Source organism: Chlamydotis macqueenii, chromosome 11 (genome assembly GCF_036417535.1).
Source record: "Chlamydotis macqueenii isolate bChlMac1 chromosome 11, bChlMac1.mat, whole genome shotgun sequence".
NCBI lineage: Eukaryota > Metazoa > Chordata > Aves > Otidiformes > Otididae > Chlamydotis > Chlamydotis macqueenii.
The window spans coordinates 3386189-3413870 of NC_141566.1; the positions used below are offsets into that span (position 1 = coordinate 3386189).

The window sequence follows — 27682 nt, forward strand, 5'->3', positions numbered from 1 at the left end:
AGAGGTTATTCAGTCTTTCCTTTTGCCAGCATTCACATCACTGGTGAACTTCCAATTGCTGCTGTTTAAGCTGAGTCTGCTACCATCAAGAGATGTGTTATGGATAGGAGACCTTTAGTTAAGATTCTGTGTCATCATCACTTAAAATATTTCAAGACAAAATTTGGTATAATTTGAGGCCGTGTGTTCATCTGTGGAGAATCTCAAGTTTGTTTTATTCACTAGCAGAGCAATTTGGGTAGCCCCTGGTTTTCTAGAAGGACACTTCCAGCTCAGCTAGTGGTCTTCCTAACGGCAGGAATGGCTCCCATTCGGATTTGCATCGGTGCCTCACTGTCAGTAGTAACAGGCGTGTGAGTAGCAGATGTGGTTTTGATGGGATATTCATCCTGTATTTTTGTGAGAAAACAACTATTATTTCTTGGAAGTGCCTGATGAGGAACGTTGAGTTGTAGTCCCTTTTTCCTGAGTTTGGAGAGCTTCCCCTCCAACTTCTTTGTTTAATTTCTTCCTTTTTTTTCCTGTTGCAGAAAGAACTTAATTAACAGGATGAACAGCCATTAGGTGTTTACCCTCCGCAGCTCACGCTTCAGCAGCAGAATGTAAATAACTTTGCAGTCATTAACAAGGTTGAACTTTAAAAACAAATGTGCTACAAAAGAGGATTTTCTTATTCATCTCACAGTTTGCAACACTGCAAACTTGAGGAGGCTGCTATTTCTTACGTAGAATATCAGGTCTCATAGGGCTTACTGGCTCTCTGCAGCAGACTTCAAATTAGGCCACGGATAGTTTCTCTCTCCTGTCTTGGGCTAATTTAGAAATGCAGCTCTTTGAGTGTGGCCCACTGGAATTTCCTTTAAGAGCAGTCAGACTGATACGGCAACCGCATTTCCGCTCTTCCTCTGAAGATCCTGTCCTTGCTATGAAACGGAGGCAGAGTGCTTTGTCTGTTGCACTGAAGTGTGGTGTTCTTGCTTCTCAGCAGGAGCATCTGCAGGATTTGGGAGTGGATGGATTTTAGTTCATTTCTTTGCATTCCACTTCATGCTTCTGAAGTCAAAGTTAGAATAAAGAGGATGACTTCATTGCACAGCGTGCTCCATGTGCCTGTGGATATTGTGCCAAGTGTTGGACCATGTTTGGGCTATTGGACAGTGTGTCTTAAGGTTTAAGACATTAACATTTGGCATTCATTGATAGATCCAAGCCTGTGGCAGGCCTGGCAGTGTAGGAGTTTCCTGTATCTTCACATTCTTTACAGAAATATATCTGAAATACATACTTACGCTACTACATCAGACACCACAGTTGCCTGACTGTCACACAGACTGCAGAATCTAGCTCAGCTCGTGTGAAAAATCTGCCTTTCCAAAGCCAAAATAGCTCTAATTGTAGAGGGCAGCAGCATATAATAAACCCTCAAACACCATAACCTTGCAGGTATTCAGGTGCCGTGGGATGCGGTGCTGCTGGTGAGAGCTAACCCGTTCAAGTGAGTGTCAGACAGGGCAACGAAAGGTAATTTCATGGCTCCCATGCCACACTTGGCTCTCAGCGGTAACCTCACTGGGAGCTGATGTAGCTGACTGATAGAAGAACTCGGTCCTGCTTATTAACGCAGGGCTCTGCAGTTACAAATTAGTGCTTATTCATCTATGAAGAGCATTCACTGCCACCATCCGCAGCAAGAGGACAGAAAAGAACTCCAACAAACTCCAAACAGAAGAGCCTGTTGGCAGCCGTCACGATAATCAGAATAAAGGCAGAGAGATGCTGTGCTCAGCCTCTGTGATGTCTATCAGGGAGCTATTTCAGTTGCTCCCGGAGGCATTCACATCTCAGCCCATCTGTGTCTGATCCTAAATTACTTACGACTGTGAGAGATAAGGGATTTCCCCATAGATAAGGGGAGGGGGGGGTGGAACATAATTTCTGTGTTTGATATTTATATTAATGGCACAGCATGCAGAAAGCATTTAATTCCCAAGAAGCAGAATTTAGGTGACATAAAAATATCAGTAAAGATTAGATATTAAAAAAAGACGCTCCATCCAGCAGCTGCTTTTTTTTTCCGTTAAAAAATTTCCCCTTGGTAGAGGCTCAGGTGACAGTGAGTATGACAAACATTGAAAATGAAATTCTCTAATAGCACAATCCAGCTGCAAGCCGAATGTTACACAAAGACCCTGGCAAGACTGAAAGAAGAAAGAGAGAACATAAAAGACTTGGTATTGCAGCAGTCTCTACCCTCAAAGTGCCTCCCAGCCATGACTGAAGTCGCTGACCTCACTTCTCGGAAAGGGAGATACTTATCCTCGTTTTCAGAAGCCAGGAGACCAAGCATCTTGCCCACAGGATGCAATGATGCTGTTCTCACAAGAAGGTACTCTGAGTTGTATCTTATCTCCTAGTCATTAAGTGAAGTGTATCTTCAGACAGAGACAGGTTCTACTCAACAGGTAATGGAGAAGGAGCTTGCTTTTTGGATTACCTCTCCCAGAAATGCACCTGCAGGCGTTGTCTACGGGTAGGGACACTCCTGGACAATGTGATGCCAGCACAGGCTTCATAGCACTGAATGTTTAGTTCATACATTAACTGAATTGAGTATAAATGCCACCTTTTGGAGGCATTTCTTTTCATTAATGCAGCTGTCAGAATGTTCTCCATCATGCCTGTGGGATGGTGTCTTGTGCTGCCACTTGTAATAGAGAGTGGAGGCTCCTCTAACGCAGCAGTCCTTGAAAAAAATGCTTGATACCGTGCTTGTGTATTGGGGAAGTACACCGTTTGCAAGTCACACGCTCATCCTCTTAAACAAATAGAGAGCTTCTTGTACAGTACATCTGCCTCTGATTCTGGACCATCTACAAAACTGGGTCAATATGCAGTTTTTTAAAAGATCACAGTCTCTCCTTTTCATTGTGCAAAAACTTTAACTGATACCAACTCCTGTCACATACGGTACGTTCATGTGAAATGATAAAAGACTGATATATACCCATGTGCTATTTCTAACTATGGCAAACGAAAGGCTTTGAAAAAAGGTGAGAAAACATTTGGGACCTTACTTACGTGGTAATTGAACTTGTTCTCAGGAAAGGCCTTGGCATAAGTAGTGTTGGAGAAGTCAACTTGCGTTTCCAGTTCTACTGCAAAGTAGAAATAAGGTTGTTTCCTTAACTTTGTGAAGAAATTTGAAATTAGGGATGATAACAAAAGTTCCATGATATTATTACAGTTTCAGGCTACTTCACACCTAAAAGGGCTAAAGCTGAGCTTTTTCATGTTTTTCTATTTTATGTGCATTGATCTAGCAGTATGGATCCTGGACACTCTGTAATGAGGTGAGCATTCAATGTTTTAGTCCAGTCAGTGAATTTGGTACGTTAGCCTAGGTGGCAACACCTAGGAGCAGAGATGAGACTGACATTCACAGGACTACTTAGGAAAACAGCTAATTATTCTTTCAAGTTAAACCAAGTTACTGAAAAGCATTTGGTTTTTTAGGCAGCACACAAGGGCTTAGTTGACTTCTTCATTATAATTCAGAATTCCAGGGTTTCTGCACACTGGAAGTTTTGTTTTTCAGCCAGCTGGAGTCCTTGCACTACTTGAGATCTAAACTGTGGTATTTACTAATTTTAAACCTGTGATTAGTAAGTTGGACTAAGAGGAGTTAGTAAAAGCCTACACTGGTAAGTGCTTAGCCTTACCTTTAATAAAGACAGCATTTGATGGTTTGTGACATTAGAGAGATTTTCTGTCTGCGGTGTGCTTAAATTTCCTTTAGGCCATTTTCAGTGAGGTTGGAATGGGCTCGATTGGAAAATCTAATGACTTTTTCCATTTCCATTCCCTTTGGCCAAGCTGGTCTTTAAACCTGCTCTTTCACGATGTGTGAATTTCTCTCCGTTTGAAGAACTAACATCAGATACAACACAGAAAGCAGATTTTAGAAATGAGCTGTTAGGCAGAGAAGAGGCACTTTTAAGATGCTTGCAAGTTGCACAGCAACCAGAGGAACATGTAGTCATTTGATTTCTCAAATGACTCTGACTTTGACTCAAGGGAAAAACAGTTTTATTCTCCCCTTAGAGCTTTCTATCGTATGTGATAAAGAAGAAAATGTGTTTATACATTTTTTCCCCTCAAATAAGAAAAAAAAAAAAAAGCTGTACCTCATCTCTGAGAAACAGCAGCATCTATTACCATGTAAATTACCACAGATCACATCTGGTCACAGCTCCTGGTTTTGATCTTAAATGAGAAAATACAGCAGTGCAACCTTCCATTTTGTCTAGCTTTCACACGTAACGTGGTGACCCTTCTGAAATCATAGATTAAAACCCAACCAACCAAATGACAATCAACGCTGGATGTTTTTCGAGTTTCTGTAAAATTGTTTTGTTCATTGCTGTCCCCAGACGTGGAATTTCACAGTAACATTTTCAGACTGTTACAGGCAACAGGTCTTTGCTTTTTCTGGAGATCATCACCGTATCAGCTGTTGTGCACTTTCTGCTGCATGCATGTGTAGGTTGATTCCAAATCAAGTGTGTTTCTGGTTTTCTTTTCTGATGCCCTCTGGAGCACAGTGTCACTTGTACGTTAGACTCAGCTCTGCTTGTACACAGCACTCCAAGAACTGCGCATGAAAAGTGCTCCCAATATTGGGCAGTTCCGTCTGCGCTGAGTGCAGTAGTGTCTACACAGGGGCTTCTGCCAGGGTTGAAAAATCATACCAATTCAGGGTGGCAAAACAGTAAAGTGGGTACTTCTGTATTCAGAAGCCGGTCCCTTTGCTGCCATGGCATAGTGCTTCCAAGAGCTGGTCTAAATTGTAGTGTTGGAAGAGTGTTTTGCCTGATAAAATCTTCCTGAGGGTCCAGAAGAGCTGTTGGCACTACATTGCTCCCAGAGATTGCTTTTAAATATAGACGAGCTGAGTGTAATACACAGTACTGTCATCTTCAGGTTATTCACTGCTTTGAGTCTCCTTTGGAAGAGAGGTCTGTTCTCCTCAATAAATGCTGCTGGTATTGTTGTGTCCATTGGAAGTGTGACAGAGCTGTGATACAGCTGTGATTCTTTCTGATGTAGTTGTATTGTTACAGGAGAGTGTTTATCGATAACTGCATCCATGCTAGGACAGTTTTTCTAATTTAATTACAGCAAAGTAAATATAACAGGCAATCTCAGAACAACAGTTGAGATTTTCTTTTGAACTTGCAGAGCCCAGTGAGAAATCTGAATTCAGTAGATCAGAAGTATCCCTTCATTAAGATGGATTAGAAATCAAATAAAGAAAAGCACAGTTGTCCTGGTCTTGCAGACATCTCTACCTACGGGTCTGAAAAGTTTTGAAAACCATGGTGCTGTCCGGGTATAATCAGGAACTTAAAGTCTTCTGGCATAGGCCAGAAATATTTTGGCTGGAGTGTGAAATTCCAAGAGCTGTTAGGTATTAAAAGAGTCTGAAGGAGTTGCAACCTGAGCATGTCTAGTATGGAGACTCTGAGATGCAATAAATCACCATCATAATGCTGTTTTTACAGAGTGAAAGTAAACTTTCAGGTGTCACTTTTGGTGCTGTGATCAAAGGTTACTTTTTGCCTCTGCTTAATCTCTTACACTTCACAACTGCTCTCTTCCTTAATAGTGAGACACACTTACAAATGTGCTGTCCTGCTTCCCAACTGATGTCACCTGGCTGAACTTCACGTTACTGCCTGCTGTCTCACGCCCAGTCCATCCCACACACACATATGCTGGCCTCCTTGCACAAAACCACGTGCGGCACCCCACACGCTTCTGCAGACGTTCTCTCTCCCTCTCTCTCACACACACACACTCGTAGAGCTTTACACCTTTTCCCTCCTGTCTCATCTTTTAGTCACTTCTTAAAGATGCTGGCAGTCATTTGGTTGAGACAGTCGAAACCCCTGAAACATTCTGAAAAGAAACATGCCGAAGCCGAAACACATGGGAAGAGAAAAAGCTCGTAGTAATTTTTGTTGTATCACTTTCGTACAAGGCTTCATGTGTGGTGAGTAACTGGTGTACGTAAGGATGCTTCAAATAGAAAAGATCTCAAAGAAGAAATCTTAAATCCTATGTAGAAAAATAAGAGTGAAATCTCCCTCCTTTCTTCCCTCTGTCTTCAAAATATGCTTTTCCACCCCATAGCCAGCCCCAACCGTAACGTGAGGGTCTCTGTGGGCTCTGACACATACATGAGGGGGAGTGCACATGAAGTACCAGTCTAATAATTGTTTTTTATTTTTTCCTCCTCAGTTTGTTGCTCAGCCAAACTGCCAGCAGCTACTAGCAACGCTTTGGTATGATGGCTTTCCAGGATGGAGGCGGAAACACTGGGCAGTAAAACTTTTGACTTGTGTCACCATCGGACTGCTATTTCCTATGCTATCCGTGGCATATCTGATTGCACCGAAGAGCAGGCTGGGACTGTTCATTAAAAAGCCATTTATAAAGTTTATCTGCCACACTGGCTCTTACCTAACCTTCCTCTTCATGCTCCTGCTGGCGTCACAGCACATCGTCAGGACTGACCTTCACATGCAGGGACCACCTCCCACCATCGTGGAGTGGATGATCCTGCCCTGGGTTCTAGGTAAATCACAAACACAAAAATGTCTGAGCCGCAGTCGCCTGACTCGCACCCATGGCAACTGTGTGGAGACTCATTCCTGATCTCAGCATCATCAGCATGTAAAGAGATTTGGCAGCCAGCTTCTGTAACTGCATAGAACAGCTGGGCTCCTTCTGGAACAACAGATCCTGTTGGCCTAGGGCTCTTCTGCTGTTCATATTGCCGTCTGACATGCCTTTAGACATGACCCTGGGTAAACCGCAGCAGACGCAGCTCTCCCCCAGCTTCCCCCATGCTCTGTGTGAGGAACGGGTTAGGAATTAGCTCGGGGTCATGCTGGTAACACGCAGTGTCACTTCTCATGCTGGCTTGGTTCTGCCGGCTGGTACACCGCAGAAGGCAGTGCCAAGAGCACGTCTCTGCTTTCGCCCTCTCACTGGTCTGCTCCCAGAGCCAGCGTGCGGGTACCAGGCCGGTTTATTCCTGGGCTCCCAGGCTCCCAAATAGCCCACAGGAAAGCAGCAAAGGGAAGATAAATCTCACTCTGCCTTATGCCTCTGTGCTGATAAACACTGTCCAAATCAACACTGAGCTCTCTAATATAAGCAGCAGGAGGGAGTATTTATTATCAGAATTATTATCAGAAATATTATCAGTATTTATTATCAGAATTATTATCATTTGGTCTGGCTTGGGCAGCCACAACTGTGAAGAAAAGGAGGTGCTGTATTCCTGAGGGCAGGATGTACGGGTGAGGTAGTGAGATGGGATGGGAGAAGGCAGATAGAGCCGCTGAGGGAGAAGAGCAGAGGAGCATAGCTGGATATGTTTTTGATGAGCGAGAAGTATTTGCCCTTTCAAACTCAGCTCCAGCACAACAGCAAGTGCAAATCTGTGGACTCATTAGAGGCATGATCTCTCCTCTAATTAAGCTCCCATCTCCCTTGCTGTGCCATTAATGTGCAGTACTACTCTGAGCTGGTGTGTTACTCGGAGGCCTGCTCACGGGCAATGGTTTCCACACCTTTCTAGCTTTCCTCCAGCCTCTGTCCGTTCAGCCCAGGTCATTTCAGTGCAAAAACCCAGAGGTCAGGTAACAGTGAATTGCGACTCTCTTGTAGGGGTCAGTGGCCTGGAAAGCCACGCTGACGCTTTGTGAGGACACATCTCACAAACCTCAATCTCTGGAACTCACCTTACGACTCTTCAGTGCTTCCACCTCTGCTTTCCTATGCCTGCTGGCCCCTCTCCTGGTAAGACCGGGTCCCAGCTCCTCGTTTCTGTGGTGGCTCTGGATCAGGCTGCTGGTTCTGTGCTGAACAAACCAAGCTGTTCCCTGTGCCAAACCTAAAATTGCTGATGGAAAACGAGGAAAGAAAGTAAGAGTTGCAAACATGCTCACAAATCACACTTCCCATTGTGACTCAGGGCACTTTGCTGCTTGCATAGCTCTACCACAACTTACAAATGGTAACTCAAGCCTCGTTATCTTATTAAACTGATTTACGGCACTGAAATGCATGTGTTAGTAAAACTTCAGAATAAGCTGAGAAGGTTAAATGTCTTTTCTGAGCTCAGGTGATCTCTGCACTTTATCCTTAACTTCACGGTTAAAATTGAGGGAAATGGTAGGCATTTCAGCAAAATTGATTTGCAGATGAAAGAAGGATAATCCATTTAAAAAACCCTTTCAAAATCACCTCTTCCAGCTGTCTGCTTTTCTTTTTGAGTTCCTTTGTTTCAGATAAATAGGGATATTGTGAGACTGTTTATTAAATGGATAAATTAGAACAGTTTCACCAGATTAAACATTATTATTTAAGAAGTATCTTCCACTATAAAAGGAGAGAGAGAACAGGCACACACAGCATTGCTGTAACTATAGTAACCAGCAGTGATAACTCACTATTAATACAATATATGAGTTCTTCAACAGGCTCCTCTCCATTGATTTATTTTATGATTTTGTGTGCATGCAAAGATTTGGAGGCAGCTGTAATAAAATTACATTATTGGCCTTGACATTGTGCTTGCCTGACCATTGACCTGCCGGCTGGCAGCTGAAGAGCGAAGATTGATATCTGGATGTTTGCAGCAGTTCCTTTCAACATCATCAGCTCTTCAGGCTGAACTTTCAGGTCCTAAAACTTGAGTCGCAAGTAGCATTTCAGTGACCACTGCAGCATCCTGTGGTTAGGTATGGGTAGCAGTGTGGGTAACTATATTGATAATGCACCTGAAGTTGTATTTTGGGGTTTTTTTTTTCTTTTCACACATGTTTCAGGTCTTCATTTAAGGATAATGGAGTAAACTGGATAATTCAAAATAGCTGGGGGCTCTAAAGACATTCTCAGAAGCATGTAGGTGATGAAGGAGCCTAGCTGCCCTTTGCTTTTTAATGGCACTTGGGCTCTAAAAATACCTAAACAGTTCTACAATAAAGGACGTATAAGTTACTTGAAATTAGAATTGTATGCCAGGGGAGTTTAGCAGTCTGGTAAAGAACTTCAGAAGCTGCCCCTCACCCCTCCAGCTGCAAGGAGGTATAGTGAAGCTTAGCAAGTGCCGACAATTATTACCAGGAGGCATTTCAGAGTTGAGATGATGGGCTCTGGCCATATCCTCGGGAACAAATATTCACCTCGCAAAACCCATAGCCATGTTTGACGTTAGGTGAGTCATTGCTGAGAGACGTGGTGCCAGGCTGCAGTGCCCTTTTCCATGCTGAGTCCTACCTTTTTTTCACAAATACTCCCCATGGGCTTTTTGTGCAGCAAGATGCATAAATACGGTGACTGAGCATAGAGAATGAATTCACTTCTCCTTTCTTTGGTGCGATATTTCCAGGTCAGGGAGGAAATGTACTGGCACGCAGAAGCTCGTACTAGCTGCATGTTCTGCAGAGAAAGTCAGGAAAAAATCTGTACTATCCAGCTGAGCAATGAATTACTTACAGTTTCTATGAGAGCAGAAGACAATCTATTAGAAACTATAGCAAATACAGTTGCTTAAATAGTTCATTCATGTAGAACAAATTTCAGCTGAGCCAATCCACTTGTACTGGTTATAACTAACATATGTTTCCAGCAGTCTCCTTGTGTGGGTATCTGGAGCCCTGGATAGGATTGGTCTTTTTCATATCTCTACACTATATTCCCCACAGAGCTGTAAAATGTCTCATAATCAACAGTATTATTATCCTGTAGAAGACAGGAGGGATGAGACATTTTCTCCAAGCTGTTAATTTAGAACTGTCTTCTATTACCTCAGATACACACAGTGCTTTAATGGTAAATGATACCTCATCCTGACAATGAACTCTCTTTCTACAGGTTTTATCTGGGGAGAAATCAAGGAAATGTGGGATGGTGGATTCAATGAGTACGTACATGACTGGTGGAATCTGATGGATTTTGCAATGAACTCCCTCTATCTTGCAACTATCTCCCTTAAAATTGTTGCCTACGTCAAGGTACAGTAACTTGGGAGAGAGAATTTGTAACTTGCGTGTGAGAACCGTGGTACACAGGGTAGAAACTGTCAATCAAAATTACAGATCAAAGAGAATAGCTGCTTTTCAAGCAGCCCAGTTTTGAAAATTCACCTGGAAAGCTTACAAATTTGTTTGGAGAATGATTCTCCTTCTCATCCTGACTCTTCCATTAAGACTCAAGTAGATTGTTCAGGCGTTGGGTAGAAGATTCCCCATTTGCTGTTCATACTGTTGCTACTCAGTTGCCAAAGATACATTTTGTTTTCCGTACTGTCACTGGGCCTCTTTCAGCAGTGCTAGGCATAGTGAAAACATGATTTTTAAATAAAACAGTACAGGAAAAACAAGAATAGGGTTATCTACAGCCAAGATTTATAATCTGTAGTCCTACAGATCTATAGATTACTAATCAGAAGTTTGTGAAAAGTCTACTAAGAAAAGCAAGCCTGCTAGTAGGAGGCTTCCATCTGATATAAAGGAGTCAACTTAGTCTCTTCAATATTTAAACTGTAGGCAAGGAAATGACAAAGGAGCATGCTGGAGTTTTAACACTGTGTAGATTCTTCACTGTCATGTTCCATTTAGAGGAAGAATGCACATCGGAGCTCATCCTCAAAAGCACCTTCCACATTTATAAGCTTCTGATGCTCCAAGTTAGCGTGTGCATGTTTTGAAGCCAGAGGATGGCCTGAAGCGCTTTCCTTCTGTGTCTCTCTTTCAAAGACACAGCCAAGGCACAAATGGCCTCCTGCAAACTTCCTTATGCGGCGGCTCTCTCTGACTTCAGTTGGAGCTGCGTGCTTGGCCCAGTTCTTTCCTTGGTATGACCCAGCAGCAACTTCACTACAGTTAATGTAATTACTACAGTCTAACTCAAGTAACCAGAGTCTGCTCCTTGGCCACTTACACCCCTTCTAGTTTTGCTGTGCTGCTCTGTTGGTTTTGCCCCGGTAGAAGGGCACTACTATTTTTAGCCCAGCTCCTAATAACCAGGACGAGCACTTTCCCAAAGCAACCTTGTTCAGTCCCACCCAAGCATGTACGCTGGCAGAGAGGAAAACAGGAGAAAATTTCACAAAGCTCACTCATGCCAAAATGGCAAGGCTTTTATAAAAAACTCTTCAGCAATCAGTCCTGCTATGGGGCCTTTTTAAAATCCAGAAAGCTGCATAGCGGTGAGGTAGTTTTTCTACGGGAAAAGCTTTAAGATAGTTGCTGCTCCCTGAAGAGGCAGCTCTGTAACAACATCAAAGCAGGAACAGATTACTTCTCTTTTCTCCCAACATTCAGAACCAGTGAGGAAATTAGAGACTTGAAAGGTTGGTCTTTAAACAGTGAGCATTCAAAAAAATATATGCTGGAAATCGCAAGATTCACGAACAAATCTTAAAATGTTAACAACCTCGTTATTTCTCTTCCTCACACACAAATTACTAGAAGAGCTGGGCATCCACAGATTTGTACAGTCACACACTGAGGTTTAAATTCATAGCCAAACCACGAGTACAAAGGAAGTACAGCTTTGTTTGTGTTCTCTGTAAGAACTACAGAAACGTAGGCCAACTACAAAGACCTCCATGCCAGCAAACAAAAGAAAGCTTACAGGAATGTATCAGTGTTGCGCACAGATCAGACCCACTCGGATTAAACCCGGCTGATCTAAGGTCTGCTCCTGACGAGGACCAGTGTCAGACAATCCTGAGAGGTACATAAAACCGTGCACAGGAGTAGTTCTGAAGCAGCGTGCTCACAGAAGTCTCTTTGACTCATATCACTCAGAGGTTGCAGTATGCTCTTAAGCATGAGGATTTGTAATGTTGATAATGGCTTCAAAATCTTTTGCAACGTGATTTGCAAAGGTTTTTGTTATTTATAGAACAGCCCCGAGCTGTACAGGCTGGTATATGTGCCGATACACCGTATTCTAACACTTCTTAGAACTTCAAAGGATTACATGGACATACAGATTTCTGAGAAATACCAGAAAAATAAATTGCTTACTGGCACTAATGTTTTCCATCCTTGTTTTTACGTGGAGATTTTTTCTGTTGATTTGACTGGTTCCAAGACCTGGCCTTAATATTGTCCAATACCAATGAAATCTTCAGGCTAATTATAGGGTAAAAATACTTCCTTAATCAGTTTTCATTTGCTGCATTGAATTATCATGTCAGGAGGAAGAGTAAATGTGACTGCCTGGCCTAACTTGTTTGTACTGTTCTGTACACATCTCTGCTGTGTTTCGTCTTCGGATGCCTAACCCAAACACCTCCAGCCCCCCAGATAGCCAGCTTCATAAGATCCCTCTGAAACCTCCCGTTTCTCTACTACCTGTGGTGCTGGGCTGCTCTGAAGAGACTACCGTTTCCCAGGCAAGGATGTACTGTCAGTTTGTAAAGGGCCAAAATATGACCTTAACATCTAGCTTTAAAGCTAGATGTGAGATGAAGACGACCTTTTCACATTCCTTTACATGCAGTCTGTGCTAAACCCCAGCAAAGAGCTCCTGGGCAGCCATGTCCGGCCAGCACGCAAAAGAGAATCGCGAACAACCGTGCAAATCTGCTTTCTAGGCAGGGGGAGGCTTTCCCATCACAACCATCCGCCCCCACTGCTGGATGTCGGCAAAAAGTTAACCTGTCTGCCTGTTTGTAAACATTTTAAGACCTGTCTTCAAGTCACGTTAACAGGCTCAGGCCATGATGTTCATGGAATAAAGAACAGTTTGGAAATGTCAGAAGCATTCAGAGGTCATGCTGAAATGCCTTTGTATCATGTCTCAGCTCCTTCATACAGAGGAATAGTTCAAAATACCAATTTGCTTTTAGCTGTGCCCTTGAAAAAATCGTAAGCTCGTGTATTGGACCTTCAGATTGAAATAGAAAGTCCCTGCAAACTCATCTGTCAGTGTGATATTGATACAATTTCCTTTTAACAGGTACAAAAACTATTTTAGGAGTCCTAAACACGCCAGCTACACTATTAGCTCTGTTTCTCTAAGTTAATTTTTGTCTTTTTATACATGCTAAATGAGCAGAGATGAATGCTAAAAGGACAATTATTCCTTGATGCTAAGTTTTCTTTGGCTCTGTTCTGTTGTGCCAGTGCAGGTAAGCCAGAGCAGTTACATTTCCACAACCAGCTCTTTTGCGTTACCTATTTGCGTCTGTGCTTCTGCTTTTTACAGTTACATTGCAAACCAAGTTAATGTTATAATTGATGCACTCAAATGTATCCGGTGTTTGAGCTGTAATTATGACCTCCGCTTTAGCGACTCTCCTAAAATTGCCATGACAAATTAACTAACAAGAAGATTAATATGAAGAAAGCATTTTGGTTCTGGGCTGTTGACACTTTTTTTTGATCAAGTCAGCTTCAATCCTGAATCCTGCATGTTGGTCTGACAGTAGCTGAGACTTAAGAGTTTAGAAGTGCTCCTCGTGTCACCAGTACCTGGTTACTATTCACGTGTGAAGCATTTGCATCAGCAGGTGTGACTTTTTGAGTTATATCAGAGTAATTACAACATAACTCACTTTTATACCCTTGTTATTTCTTTCAGTATAATGGTTCTCGTCCGAGGGAGGAATGGGAAATGTGGCACCCGACTCTCATTGCAGAAGCCCTCTTTGCAATATCCAACATTTTAAGTTCCTTGCGTCTCATATCCCTGTTTACAGCAAATTCACACCTGGGACCCCTGCAGATTTCTCTGGGACGCATGCTGCTAGACATCCTTAAATTCCTTTTTATCTACTGTCTGGTGCTTCTGGCTTTTGCCAATGGACTGAACCAGCTTTATTTTTATTATGAGACCAGTGCCTCGGAGGAACCCAACAACTGCAAGGGGATCCGGTGTGAGAAACAGAACAATGCCTTCTCCACGTAAGACATCCTTTTTTTGGTCTGTTTTTAAGGTTGACTTCCACTGTGCCCTGTCTTACCTGCCTTTGCCTGTTGTCTGGCACTGCAGTGAAAAGTGCCTTTATTTATTCATTCACAAATACCAGCTGAGCTGGTTAACTGTGCAGGAAAGGTGTGAGTTAACTGGGGCAGACATTCTGCTGAGCTTTGCTGTCAGAAAGACTCATACTTAGGTCTGGAAGTGGGAGGCAATCGTTTTAGTTCTGGACCAAAGAGTCCTGCGACTTAAATTTTATTCTGGCTACATACAATTTCAGTATATCTGAGAAAGCAAGTATCCTTTTGCCATAATAATTGTTTTATCTGATCCTGAGGAAAGGAGGGGCAGCTAAACAAAATGTAGAAAACAAGGGATAAATCTATGCAAAGAAGGTATTAATAAATAATGTGATACAGCAACAACAACAGTCTCACCTAGGCCATTTTTATGCACACATGATGTTGCAGGCTTCTCTGATTTCCTTGCAGTGGGGTGAGACTAAAATCCCAGCAAAATCCTTTTTGCTGGAAATGCTGGTACTTTACTGAGATGTTGGCATGGAAATTGCTGTGATGACAGCTGGCAGGGCTGAAAGAGATAGCACATGCTGAAAAATAACATGAATTGTCTTTCTGATGTATTTATTTTAATTACTAATAGTGGAAATAATTATAATAATCAGCCTCCACCCGATTGTTCTCACTGCTTGCACAGTACTTAAAGCACAATGGGAAGAGAGGTAAATAAAGCACGGTCTAGAAAAAGGCCTACGCCCTGCAAACAAGCAAAACACAACTGTTGTCCACCACTTTATCCTGAATTAAATAAAACTTGTCATCATGCCCAATAATTCTCCACCCTTCCTCAGCTGAAGGCTTGAGGTCAAGAAAGGATTTGTGACATATTGGCACTGTTATCAGAAGCAGATGATGGCTGGGGCCACACGATGAGGTTGGAAGAGGAGAGGCTCCAACATTGTCCTGCGGGCTCCCTCCTTAGAAGAAGCGGAGGATTTCCATGGGATGGAGTCCAGCCTTGCAAGAGCATCATGACCTGGTAGAGCAGATGTGATGCCATTTTCAATTCTGGAGCGGGAACACCGTAGGCTTGATTAATTTTCTTACTAAACCCATCTATATCTGGAGGAAGTGAATGGAACTGCACTGTGCTAATGAAAAACAGAATTAAAGACTTCAGTCTTTTTTCTATTTTAATTGCTTCGCATGGCCCAGAGCGTGTTGTGTTGCCCTTGCAAAGGAATTAAATAACAAATACCATTCCTTCATCCTCGCCAGCAGCTGGAGGGAGAAGTGTTTGGCAAGCACAGTGTTTATTATAAAGTGGCAACTTCGAGCTCACAACAGGTCAAACCCACGAAGTTCAGGACTAGAGCCTGCCTGTCCACGGGGCTAGGGTAACAGATGTATTCAGTTCTGCATTCTGGGTTGGACCTGTCCCCATTGCAAACCAGTTGTTTTACAGATTTCACTGTCAGCAGGTTAGTGGAGAAAACAACAGCAGGCTTGGACTAAAGAAAAAGAGCGTTGGGTCAACAGGGAAAGAAAAAAGATCCTAAATTCTGTAAAGAAGGTGTAATATCCTGAGAACTGGAAATGATACAGAGCCGCTTAACAGAAAGCGTGCAGATAGCTTAAATACAGGCCACAATTTCTCCCACCCTAACATTCAGTTTAAACCCCCTGCCAAGGAGAATGCAGCACAGAAAGGAAATTGAGGGGGCTCAGCCTTTGTGGCAGAGGTTTGTTTAAAACAAAACAGCGCTGGGAGGGGATCCATTAGGGCTGAGGTCTCCTGGCAGGGGACAGAATGCTCTGCAGTTACTTTTTGTTTGAGACTTGCTTAAGAAATTTATTTAACGTGTTCTTAAAAGTTTAAATAGTTGTTATTAACACCCCCGGTAGAAGCTGACATTTGGCCCTTGAGCAGAGGCACAGCATGGGTGGCTGGCGAAGAACGAGCAACCTGCGCAACAGAAAATTATATTCTTGGGCCGGGGAGAGCGAGCGTGGCTGGAGTGAATTCAAGGCAGGGCTGCTGTTACCGCAAGTTTGCTCATAGTTCATGCCTAATGGAAGAATAAATGTAAAAAGCTTTCAATCAGTCCCCTTTGATTCCTACCAGCATTTCTAGGCAATCGCACAATGAGATCTAATTTTGTAAGGGAAGGGAAAGCGGGACGCCGCTCATGTTTGAACAGCTTGTTTAAAATGTGACACCTATTTACTGGTGCATTATTTCCTATTACTCCCAAAGGATGGGTTTAATATTTTCTTGGTGAGGAAATTTTCTGCATCGCAAACACAGATCATGGAAAAGTAATATCCCTTTGTGACAGCAATGAGGTGAAGGCATGAATAATTTAAGGTTTTATGCTTTGGCCTCACCATCCCTTTAGAAAGCAGAGTGCCTACCGCTTAGGCAGACACTTTGAAAATATGTTTATTGCTGTGGTTCTGGCAACTGAAGGAGGGAGAAGAGAGGAAGAAGACGAAGGGGTGGAGGAAGTCACACCGCGCTGCCTGCTGTGGCATTCTCCCTGAAGGGTCGTGCTGGTCACTGCGGCTGTTTCTCCAGGGACTGCAGGAGGTCGGGAGGGCTCCTGTGGCAGAGGGGTCACTTGCTCTCTCTAAGCTGCCGTGGAGTGGGGTGGAGCTCTGAGATTTCTCCTGTTTGGTTAACATCCAGAATAAACCCAGCAGGAGGGTTAGTCTCTCAACCACAATTTCCAAAATTCTTTTTTTTATAGCTGCTTCTCCAAAGTAGGGTGAGCCCCACCTGAAACACTTACTGTGAAAAGAGAGTGTGGTTCTGGCCTGTCAGTAAACACCGAGGAGAGAGTAACTAAGCTTACTTCTATGCAAAGTTGCAGAAGACAGTTGCTGTCTTTTTCAAGGGAGACTACATGGCCACGTGTAAATATACTGGCCTTAATCTGGGCCCAGATTATACTCGTGGTTAGTACTATGAATTCAGAGCAATGCGCTGATCACTTCTCAGACTGATTTCAGTTTCATGACAGGAACCTCTGTCTCCCCTGAGCCTACAGCCTAAGCTGTACTTCTGCTGCGGAGAGTTAAGTTAAAAGATAGCTGGCACTCCACCATTTTATTAGAAGAATGCTTAGCATTCTTTGGTTAATCCTTATTCTACCACCTCACTTATTTAATAAACCTAAAAAACAGCCTGACTTCTGGGAGAAAGGGTTCTTGCTGTGAAGAGTCTCTATACTTTTGGCCAGTGAAAAACACTAGGTATGTCCTCAAAATATAAAGAAACTAAATCCCCATGTAAAGCACAGGGGTACATGTAGAACAGATGCCTGGAGAAGCTGGGTGAACAGATTTCTGGTATGTCAAGTAAGTATCTGAATTATTTGTATTGATTTTTCTAGTAGGAGCATTTGAAAATATCTGCTAACCTCAGGCCAAAATGGAAACTCTAAAACAGGCATATAAATGTCATATTTTGATGATATAAATATCATATTTTGGAAAGCCAAAACAAAGATGCCCAAATAGAGCAATTATTTAGATTGCTGATTATGTATTTGACGTGATTGCGAAAGGTCACTTGTCTCTGGCTGAAGCCAACCCAGACCTGGAATGATCTCATCAGCCGTAAAGCACAGCGAGGTCAGGTCTAGTTCATCTGTGGAAGCAAGACTTCAAAAAAAAGAAAACCTCTCGAGCCGAATTAATGTGATGACTCCCTTTCATCTGAGTCATTACTGATCAGTTGTTGCTGCACGCTGTTGAGGGCACTGCACTGGGGTGGGTGGGAGCTGCTGCACAAACAAGCCACAGCAACCAGCATTGCTGACAGCCGGGGTCCTGGCACGCTGGCCTGGCTCACTTGCAGCTGAAGTAATTGCAAGCTCTCAGCCTATATCAGCGCAAAGGTGCAAGTGAGCCTGATTTCCCGCATCTCCTACCTCGCAATGCCTCGTTGCGCGCTATTTAACCACTGTGGTCATGGCCTGGGTTCCCTGAACATTTAGTCTGCAGAGATTTTAATGAGGCAGGAACTGATTAAACAGGAGAGTTTATATCTGTAGATGACGGCAGTATCACAGCACGGCAGTTTTAATTAGAGGGAATATATTGTAACTGTTCTTTGCATGTGTGTAGAGTGGGAAAGGGAACCTGGGGTGCCTTCAGGGCAGTTAGGCTTGTTGGATCTCACAAGGATGTGAACAGGGCTCTCAAACAGGTAGCCAATGTTGATGTGACAAAACTCTCACATGTCTGTGTGTTCCCCACCTGAACACTGCTCGAACTGGGCATTATTTCTCATTCCCCAGAGCCAGGTTGCTAAGTGAAAATCGGTTTCATTTGCAGACTTTTCGAGACCCTCCAGTCACTCTTCTGGTCTGTGTTCGGTCTGCTGAATCTCTACGTCACCAACGTGAAAGCCAGACATGAGTTCACAGAATTTGTTGGGGCCACTATGTTTGGGACCTACAATGTCATCTCCCTTGTTGTGCTGCTGAACATGCTCATAGCCATGATGAACAACTCCTACCAGCTCATTGCCGTAAGTCACCTCGTTCTCTCCCTTTTTGCTTTTATTTTTCTCTGCGTGCCTCACCTGTTTAGCTTACAGCAAGTGTGTATCTTCTGGGATGCTGGAGACTGCTGCCCCCAGTTTTTGACAGTAGATAGTTGGGATTTCTGCTCACTAGCCTGAATCACGCTTGCGGAGGAGGTTTTGCTCTGTTTGTAATGCTTCTTAGCTGGAAAAGGCTTATCAGCCGAGATCTGCCCTGGTCTTCTCCTGTAGAGTAACCTCACTAAGCACCTTGTCATTAGCAACTGATTTACTCTGTAGCAGAGAGGGTATGTAAAAGGGAAGCCTTCCCACTGCTTCCTGATGTTTGTTTTTCACTTCAGGGGGGTGTTGTATATTTTTTTTACCTCTGTTCTATTACTATTTTCTCATTTGAAACCATGTGTGTCAGGAGCCCAGTCTTATTCCGTAGACTTCCCAGTTAAATTAGATCATTTCCACCTGTAACAGCAGCCAGTCTCCTGGTAGCTCACTCTGCAGACCTGTAGGCTTCCTGCGTAACCTCAGTGCAGGATGGATCTGACCTGAGGCACCTCAGGGCTGCCACTTGGCTGTAGAGCCAGTTTCAAACGTAACCTTCTCTTCGTCTGAATGCTCAAAACCGGTCTCTACTGTAACCTCATTCTGTGTATCTAAAAGCCAATCTGTACATCGATGATTAAATTTGTCAACAGATTGAAAACTAAAGCAGCATGGCTCTGCATTTTAAGGCTCTTCAGGTAAACTACACAGAAACAGGATGGGAGGAAGCTAAACCGTGTGTGCATAGTACTTAAGGTAAACCAGTGGGCACTTACTTTCCGGTTCTGATGCCGAACATGGTAGTTCAGAGATGGTGAGGTGGTGAAGTGTCACATCATCTGTCCACAGGAACAGGAAGGTCATTTGTGTCTGCAGCTGGTCACTCAGAAGTACAGGCAGAGTAGAGAATTTCTTTTCTGCTTTGGATGACTCTTGGATTTACTCTAGAAGATAGAAGATAAAGAACCAACATCAGCTCTCCTACTGTTTCTGTTTCCAACTTCCTGGACAAATCTCTGGGGAAATGTATGGGTGAGCTCCTTTCCTGACTAAGCAGACAGAGGAGAGTATGGAGTTGTCTGCTTGAACAGTTTCCACAACTGCTGTTGATATCTGCTGACTCAAGTGGCTCCCAGATTTAGCTATCTAGTCCAGCTGGGCACAGACACATCAAATCGGTGATACTTTTGGTCATCTGATGTTTATCACGTTAAAAAGTATGAGAAAAACTGGACCACTGACCTTCCAAACGAGCAGAAAAGCAGCTTATCACAAAAGCATCACTGCTGCTTTATCAGTCTGTTTCAGTGCTTTCTCTTTGTTCAGTGCTGCTCCTCACATTCCAGGGAGACTGGAATGACGGGCAGAAAACAAAGATACTCTCCTTGGCCATTTTCTCCCATTCCCCTTCCTTTCTGGTCATCAAATAGGCTTGACACTGACACAAAGCCCAAGAATAGCAGTATTTGCTATTCACTGGGATACAAACCACTCATCATGCTTTTCCCTGAGTAATTGGAGTCATGCAGTGACACATTACGAACAGTCCCATGTGACTTAGAGAGACCCATCATAACAATTAACTGAGGTGAGTGGTCCAGAGTGGAGCGTTGTGGTAATGTTTTTATATCTGGAGCAGCTGGGAGCAGTGAATTGCCCCATCAGAAAGTATGCCTGTGAGAGACTTGAGGGTGAAGGACTGAACTCACCAGATAATCTACGCGTAACAGGCAATTCAGCGTGCCGCATGAGCCCCCTGCTCAGAAGAGTGACAGTGGAAATGCTACAGGATATTTCTTTGCCACTTAAGCTGTCATATTGCAATTGCTAGTGAGAGCAGTGACATTTCTCGGGAAGGCAAGAGGCAGTCACTTCCAGCCTTTCCTCGTGCGGGGCATGCAGCTTGTTTTTTGAAGCTAGTATTTCGGCACGCTCACAGCATTGTCTCAGGGACAAGTTTTCTTCATGTGTCTTCTAAGGGCAAATCTCAATTAATCTCTTCCCTGAAGAAAACAACTCATTAATAAAGGCTGAGCTTTATGACTGTAGGTCATTTTTTAACCTCCTGTAATCAGGTCTGCCCCTTTCTGAATCACAGTAGACTGGTTGCTAAACTGGACATTTCTTCCTGGTATTTATATTCCATGGAATACACATGGAGTGACAGCATTCCAGGGAGGGAGGAGGGAAAGGACCAAGCAGCCCTTGGAGTGGTGTGGAGGTCGTCTTCTCCAATACGTCAGTAGGAAATCTTGTGCCATGTGCAGGGCTCTGCAGAGAAATAAAATGAGCTAAGCATCAGGGAAGAGAGTGCATCGCTGCTTGTTGATTTCCCTGCAGTGGAGTGGTCAGGACATCTTAATTAATTCCACTTGTTAATGAGCCAGTGGCACTGCTGCAATGCAAACAGTCTTTCTCCCCTTCTTTGTTCCAGGGACAAATATGTTAATGCTTTTGTAGCAGATATTTTTCAGGTTAGCTTTTCTCTGTTGTCTCCTACATACATGGATTTCTGACGTGAGGTTAGCAAAAGGAGAATCCAGGCTGCTCTTTTGTCGCTCCTCGCCGTCTCCCTGGTATGGGGGTTAGGGCTTGGCGGTTAATTAAGCACTGCAGGCACACGGCATGAAACCACAGGGGGTCTGTGGAAGACAGGGCAAGGTAAGCGAAGACTAAAACTCCACACAGCTTTGAGTGATTCCTGACTCACAGAAGGAAGAATTTTTCTGCTATAATTTTGTTTGGTTTTTTACTAAGCTATTTCAGACTTCAATAAATACATTTTTCTAGGTGTAGCCTGAAGCAGTTTCAATGTTGATTTTTTTTTCATACAGCCCATTTTTCTCTTTTGCCAAACCATTGTCAAAGAGCTGGTTGACAGACACTATTTTTCACCGACAAAGCAAACAAAATCCAAATGCCCCCCAAATTTCCATTTGCTTTGCAGTGTTTCAGTGTGTGGAGATCAGAATTTTCTATAGAAGCAGCACAGAATGCAACTGGATGTTACGCACTGCCGGTTCTCCTCTCAGTACTTTCCCAGATGTGACAGAAATACCATCACCTGATGAATAGAAGAGGAGGATGTCATGATGACAAGAGGAAGAACAATGGAATTTATCTGAGAGTAGCCAGGTGGCTCCATCGTTTGTAAGTGACAGAAAGTAACAGGGAGGCTAACGAGGGCCCTTCATGGGATAGGCTCTTTCTCATCGGATTGCCACTTGGCTGCACCTGAAGTTACACAATCGTTCTGCCACTTTGTAATTTTTTCAAAACAACGTGATAGTGGGTGTTACTGGAGGTCCTAGGGTGCAGGTACATTTTGCAGGGAATTAGCAATCTATGCATATTTTCTGAAAGCACGTTCCTTATGGACACACCCGTGATATTCTGGGAAGTCATGCAGGAATTAGTCACTGGAACTGTACCAACGGTTCCGGCTTGGCAGCTGCAGGAGCAATAAGAAGCAATATCAATGGAAGAACAGCAGCCAAGACCAGTCTGCGGGAGAAAAACCGTAGGGCCGTGAACTCGTAATCTGAGTTCCAGGTGAGTTAGAGCGATAAGTGGCACACGGCAGCGCTAGGCATCCCACTGACTTATTAAGGAGAGATGGAAGCACTTGCAGCTTTCAGATGTTTTAGGAAAGTACAATGATGCTTAATACTTCAGGGATAGCATCACACCAAAGTAGGCCTGAGAAAAATTACCTCTTAACCACTGTGCATGAAAGCGAAGGCTTCAAGTGTGTGATACACGGTGTACGGGTGATGTTGGAATCACGACTTCGCTCTAGCAGTATGTACTGAAGTTACAAAATTGTTTTGTGTATTGTATTTTGTGTCCTCCTGTTGGGTTGTATGTCTGCTATTTCAAGCTAGTTCATCTCAGACAGATGCATGTTTAATTTTTTTTAAGCGCGTCTCTGCGAGTAGAGTGTATGACCAAATTGAAACGTAGCTGCCAGTATTTGGATTGGAAAAATTGGGGCATTGGACACCAAGCTAGGAGTGCAGTTTTAAATGATGGAATGAAATAGACTGGATTAGCACATATTGTGGAGGATAAGAAGGAAAATTATAAATATTTTGCATAGCAAAACAAAAGCTGTACAGTAAACAGCTGTATATGCAGCTAAAAATGAGTTCAGAAATTTTTGACTTTAAGTGCAGTGATGTTGTGCATGGCATTTTCTGCCTTTTTGCAGAGGAGAGAGCTTAAAACACAGAGGAATATAAAGAGTTTTCAGCTCCCTATTACATTGTTTCCAAGATGACTTTGGGTTTCCCCCAGGAAGTAGTATCAAACTTTTCTTGATCTACAAAGAATAAGAATTCCTCTAGTTTTCTGCACCAATTGAACTCCCCCAGCACCACGGCAGTAATTGCTACCCAGTTTAATTCGCAACAGCAGCAGAAATTCTCTTCCCCGCTGTGATCTATGACCCTTAGGACTGTCAGAAAAAATCTTGCACCTCCTCTGCTTGCATGACCTGCATGGTTATTACTTGGTGGTTTTGCTAAGGAAGAATTTTACAAATCAATAAACTTAAACTTCAAGACACACAGCTGGATAGTCCCTGCACGTGGCAGGTTTTGGGGTGGTGGACTGTCTCCTTATAGAGGTAATGCCAGCTCCAAAGCCCAGACTTAAATCTAAGCTATTGTAAAGCATCAGGAAGCGTTCATCTCACAAGCCCCATTTTAGACCCATTAATTTGAATTTCTGAGGAGAAATTGAGATATGTTTGTTTTTTAACTGTGTCATACTGCAGGAAATGAAATTATGCTCTTGTTATACTCTTGTTGCCAATATGAGCTGGGATTAATGTCTCTTGAAGGTTTTTATGGTGCAGCAAAACAACTAGAGTCTAGAAAGGGGATTAAATGGCTCTTCTTCGGCTTGCCAGCTGAATGAAATACCACTGCGTGTCCCCCAGTTTGCTGGCCCTCAGGGGCTCCCGCTGCCCAGCACACACATCCTGCTGATCACTGCCCACGTGCAGGCCCCGTGTCCTGCGTGCAGGAAACACGCTCAAGTCTTTTCTTCATTATACGATGCAGCTGTAATTACCCAAATCTCAATTACTGTGCTCCCAAACCTCATCCGTATCATCAGTAATAATTAATTGACATAGCAGATTCTCCTGAACTGACTCCTTTTGTGCCATTTGGGCAGGCAGATTCCTGGTAAATCCCCCCATCCAGAGGGATGCTGGCCCACCTGCTCTCTGGTTCCCTCCTGGGTGGCTGCAGCACATCTTTAGAGGAGTGGGATTGACTCCCAAGGCTGGGTGCTCTCTCTGCAGCCTGTGACTGGATGTGGGGGACTCTCAGCAGATTTTTCTTTGCAAGGGAAGGGAAATATGTTGCAGCAGCGGCGTGCCGTGATGCTGCCATACAGCGAGAGCCCTGCGTGTGAAATGAGCCCTGCAGCCTCACTCTAGACTGGCAGGCAGCTTAATTGCTTTTTGTTAGCAAACTAAAGTATTCATTTGAAGGTGTAGAACTGTTTGTCTTCTTGCTGGCTTTGGCCTAATTACATATAACCCGTGGACTTGAATCAAGTTGTTAATATTCATCTGGTGTTTGCAGAGCCTCTAAATGGAAGGACTCGATGTGCTTTGACTTCACACGCTGCATCTTTCTTCTGTTGCTAGACTGGACAAAGCTAATTCTCCATGCTGGGGCCCAATCCTGCAAACCCCTGCCCATACAAGTATTGTCAGCAGGACCAGAAAGTTAATCCTTTCTGTTGTTGTTCACCTTTGAAAACCCAGATATTTATCTGACCCTGTGTACCACCATGGCCAAACCACTCTGGGACTTATTCAGAGGAGCAGAAACATTACATTTAGTAAAAAACAAGATGAGCTTGCAATCTGTATGTGACCCTGGCTGATTTAAGATATTACAGGAATTTGCTGGCGTTTATATGGGTGGGTTCTATTTTCTTTGGTGTGGTTAACACACCAGTTAACACACCAGTGCCCCACATGACAGGTCAATAATGCTCTGCTCGTTACGTACGAAGCAGCACAGCAAGGTTTGCTCTTGCTGCATGATAGAAGTTGAAGTATCCAGATGGAACCACACAGGTTGCAGCCCCTTGCATTATCCCATCTTTTATTTAGGCCTGACAAGCTCAATTAGGATTATCTTCTGCTTCTGCGTCGAGGGGACTTCTGTTAAAAAGGCAGAAGAAAAGAGGAAGAGCGAAAGATAAAGGAAAAACATTACTGAGGAAAAAAAACAGTGAAAAACTAAAAAGTATTTATTTGGGAAGAGCTTTCACCTGACATTGAGCAATGGGAACAGCTATATGAAGAATCTTCTGAAACGTGACTTTTTAGATGCCAGCACTTCAGAGATTTAGTTTTCAACACGCTGCAATCCAGGAAATAAGATGATGCTGATTATGTAGGTGAAACCAGATACATACGACTCCATCCAATTAAATGGAAGATGTCTAATAACCTGTGCTGCGGCTCCTCAGCTGCATTTCTGTTCTCGGGCCGGTCCCCCGCAGCTCCGGAGCTGCAGACCCTGCTTTCAGAATCTGGAGAAGAAACGAGGGCTTCGTGTCCTGAATCGGTGCTCTCTGCACAACTCAAGATTCCCTTTGAGCGATCTCATACATTTGTAATGATTCCCTTTCCTTTGGCTCAAGGATATATTTAAATTATTGGGATGTTCAGCTAGGATTTTTCTTTTTTGAGCCATTTTTTCAATGTTTGGCAGCTAAGCAGACTGACTTCCAGAGGTGCCGGGCACCTGCTGCTCCCACTGGTGCTGTGACCTTTACGGACTCCTTCGCGGAGGAAAGGCAGTTTACGACCAGTCAAAAAAGAGCAAAATACAAAAGCATTTGGTACTTGAATACATGTACATGGTTTCATTGCTTAGTTATGGAAGTTCTGGAATGATTTTGGAATTATTTCGGTTCCTTGAGGAAGGGATATAAGGGCTGCGTATGTATGAACATAAAAGGGTTGTAACACATTAACACAGCTCCTGGAGTCAGACCAGTACTGAATTTACAGTGTTACTACCCTTCCCGTCAGCTCAGTGTGATCAGATGTTCTGGTAAACATTTTTTTTTGTAGCATAGGAGTCAGTGGCAAAGACCATCACATCATTTGTGATTATTCATAGTCAGAGGTCAGATCTAAAAGTTACAATTGGCCCTAAGTAACACGTGAAATAAATAGTTAGACCTTTAAATACCTTTGTCACAGCTGACATCACATTTCCCAGCTGAAATCACATCCTTACAATGGCACAGAGTGGATCCTGGGATCTGGAACTGGGATTTTCTTTCATGGGACTAGTTTCTTTTGGGGCGTGGGAGGAAAAAAACAACCAACCAATAAATAAATAAATAGAGGTACAGAGAAGTACCTGATTCTCATTTGTATCTGGCTCCCACCAGTCCAGCAAGAAATTTCAAGGCATTTCTTCTTCCTTGGAAGAGTCAAATCCCAGGCTGACCAGCTATGCAGAAAAAAAAATCAAAGATAATATTCTGGAAATAGTGCAAGTAGAAATGAAATTCTTTTTTTTTTTGCCATGGGACTAACAGAGGCATCAACACTTAAGCTCTCTGGGTTAGACTACCTTCTCAGCCCAGCCTTTCTCTACGGGCACGTGTGAATGACTCGATTTTGACCTGGCTGGAGGTATTTAACATTATCAGCACAGATACACCTTCTCTCTCTGACTTTCAGCCTGAAGAGAGACTCTTATCAGGCAGTGATAAAGGAGAGAGAATGGATGGCAGGAAGAACAAAGCCTTAGTGATCCCCTCCTCATTGTTTCTTCCTGCTGAGGCTTTTTTAGAGAACTGTTTGCCGGCATGACCTTCCTATGCTCTGGTTTATTTGACTATTAAAATAAAAACTGCTCTTTACTGGAATACGACTGAAGGAAAAAAAAAGGTGTCAGTTCAGATAATTTAACTGCACTAAAACCAGCACAATCCACAGTTCTGCGCCTTCTCAAATATAATATTCCCTGGCCTTCTCATTAGCTGTCGTTGTTTCCATCCAGTGTGCTGGTGGGAGATGAAAGGTAATTGATATCTATAACCTAAATACATTGTGGAGTGTAGCACATCGCAAGCTGTAGTAAAAATCTCAATTATGAATATGTTCTGCACATGGAAGATATAAATAGCAGAGATGCTAAAGCATGCATTTTCCATTACAAACAAACTGACCCCCAGAGCTGGGAAAATCAGCCAGCTCGCGGATGGAGGTCCGTCCTGGGGAAGCGATGGCCACCACAACAGCTCATCCAGCAGGTCTGCTGTGGTGTCACTGAGGGGTGACTGCCCCTGCTCTTCCCTTAACCTTGTGTATTCAGAAGCCACCAGTGGTTTTCTTCTCCATTGCAACCAGTGACCTACCCCATTTCCATCATTTCCATGCCTCTTTGGCTGTTCTCCGAAGATGGAGTCCTTTATCCATCTTACCGTACAACGCAGTCGCCATGCTGTATGTCTTGTTGACACCGAACTGGCCATTCCCTTCATCTGTTTGAAGGGATGGACCTGGGACACTGCAAAGTTAAGGAAGCTTTTCCTAACTTCCCCTCTTGCAGTGTGTTCTTTCATGGGCTCTGCTATGAGTGGGATCTTCATCCAGCTTTCAAAGTTTTTAAGGCTCGCAATCCTGTTGATGGCTTATCTGAAATACCTGCTAGGTAAAAATTTAGATTTGGGGTTTTTTCTCTCTTGTGCTCTGTACCGTGGCCCTAGAATTCCCTTCTCTTGTAACCCACTGCCGGTGTATGTGTATGAGTATTTCTCCAGGACCTGCTTATGCTTCATGAACGTCCTTTTCCTTTTCTGTGCTGGAGCCAGAAGATGCCCTGCATCCTTGGTGGAGCAGGTCTCCCTTCCTGTGCGCTGCCCTTGCCCGTTGTGTGCTCGTGTACGGGGTTCGCCTTGCAGCTCTCCGGGCATGTTTTCCCTCACATCTGGGCGCTCCTTCGCTTTGTATGTGCTGGTTTGTATCTGCCCTGGGCTTGTTCTCCCCAGGGCATTGCCACAGGCTCCT

The 27682-nt window shown here is 43.5% G+C and overlaps 1 protein-coding gene across 1 annotated transcript in view; it reads left to right on the forward strand.

Moving 5' to 3' along the window:
• The window catches only part of TRPC5 (transient receptor potential cation channel subfamily C member 5), a 59573-nt gene that overhangs the window by 22682 nt on the left and 9209 nt on the right, over nucleotides 1-27682 (forward strand). Inside the window, exons 3-6 of the mRNA XM_010126879.2 lie at nucleotides 6301-6637; nucleotides 9949-10088; nucleotides 13672-13994; nucleotides 18372-18567. Coding sequence (XP_010125181.1) covers nucleotides 6301-6637; nucleotides 9949-10088; nucleotides 13672-13994; nucleotides 18372-18567 — 996 coding nt within the window. The remainder of the gene's footprint in view (nucleotides 1-6300; nucleotides 6638-9948; nucleotides 10089-13671; nucleotides 13995-18371; nucleotides 18568-27682) is intronic.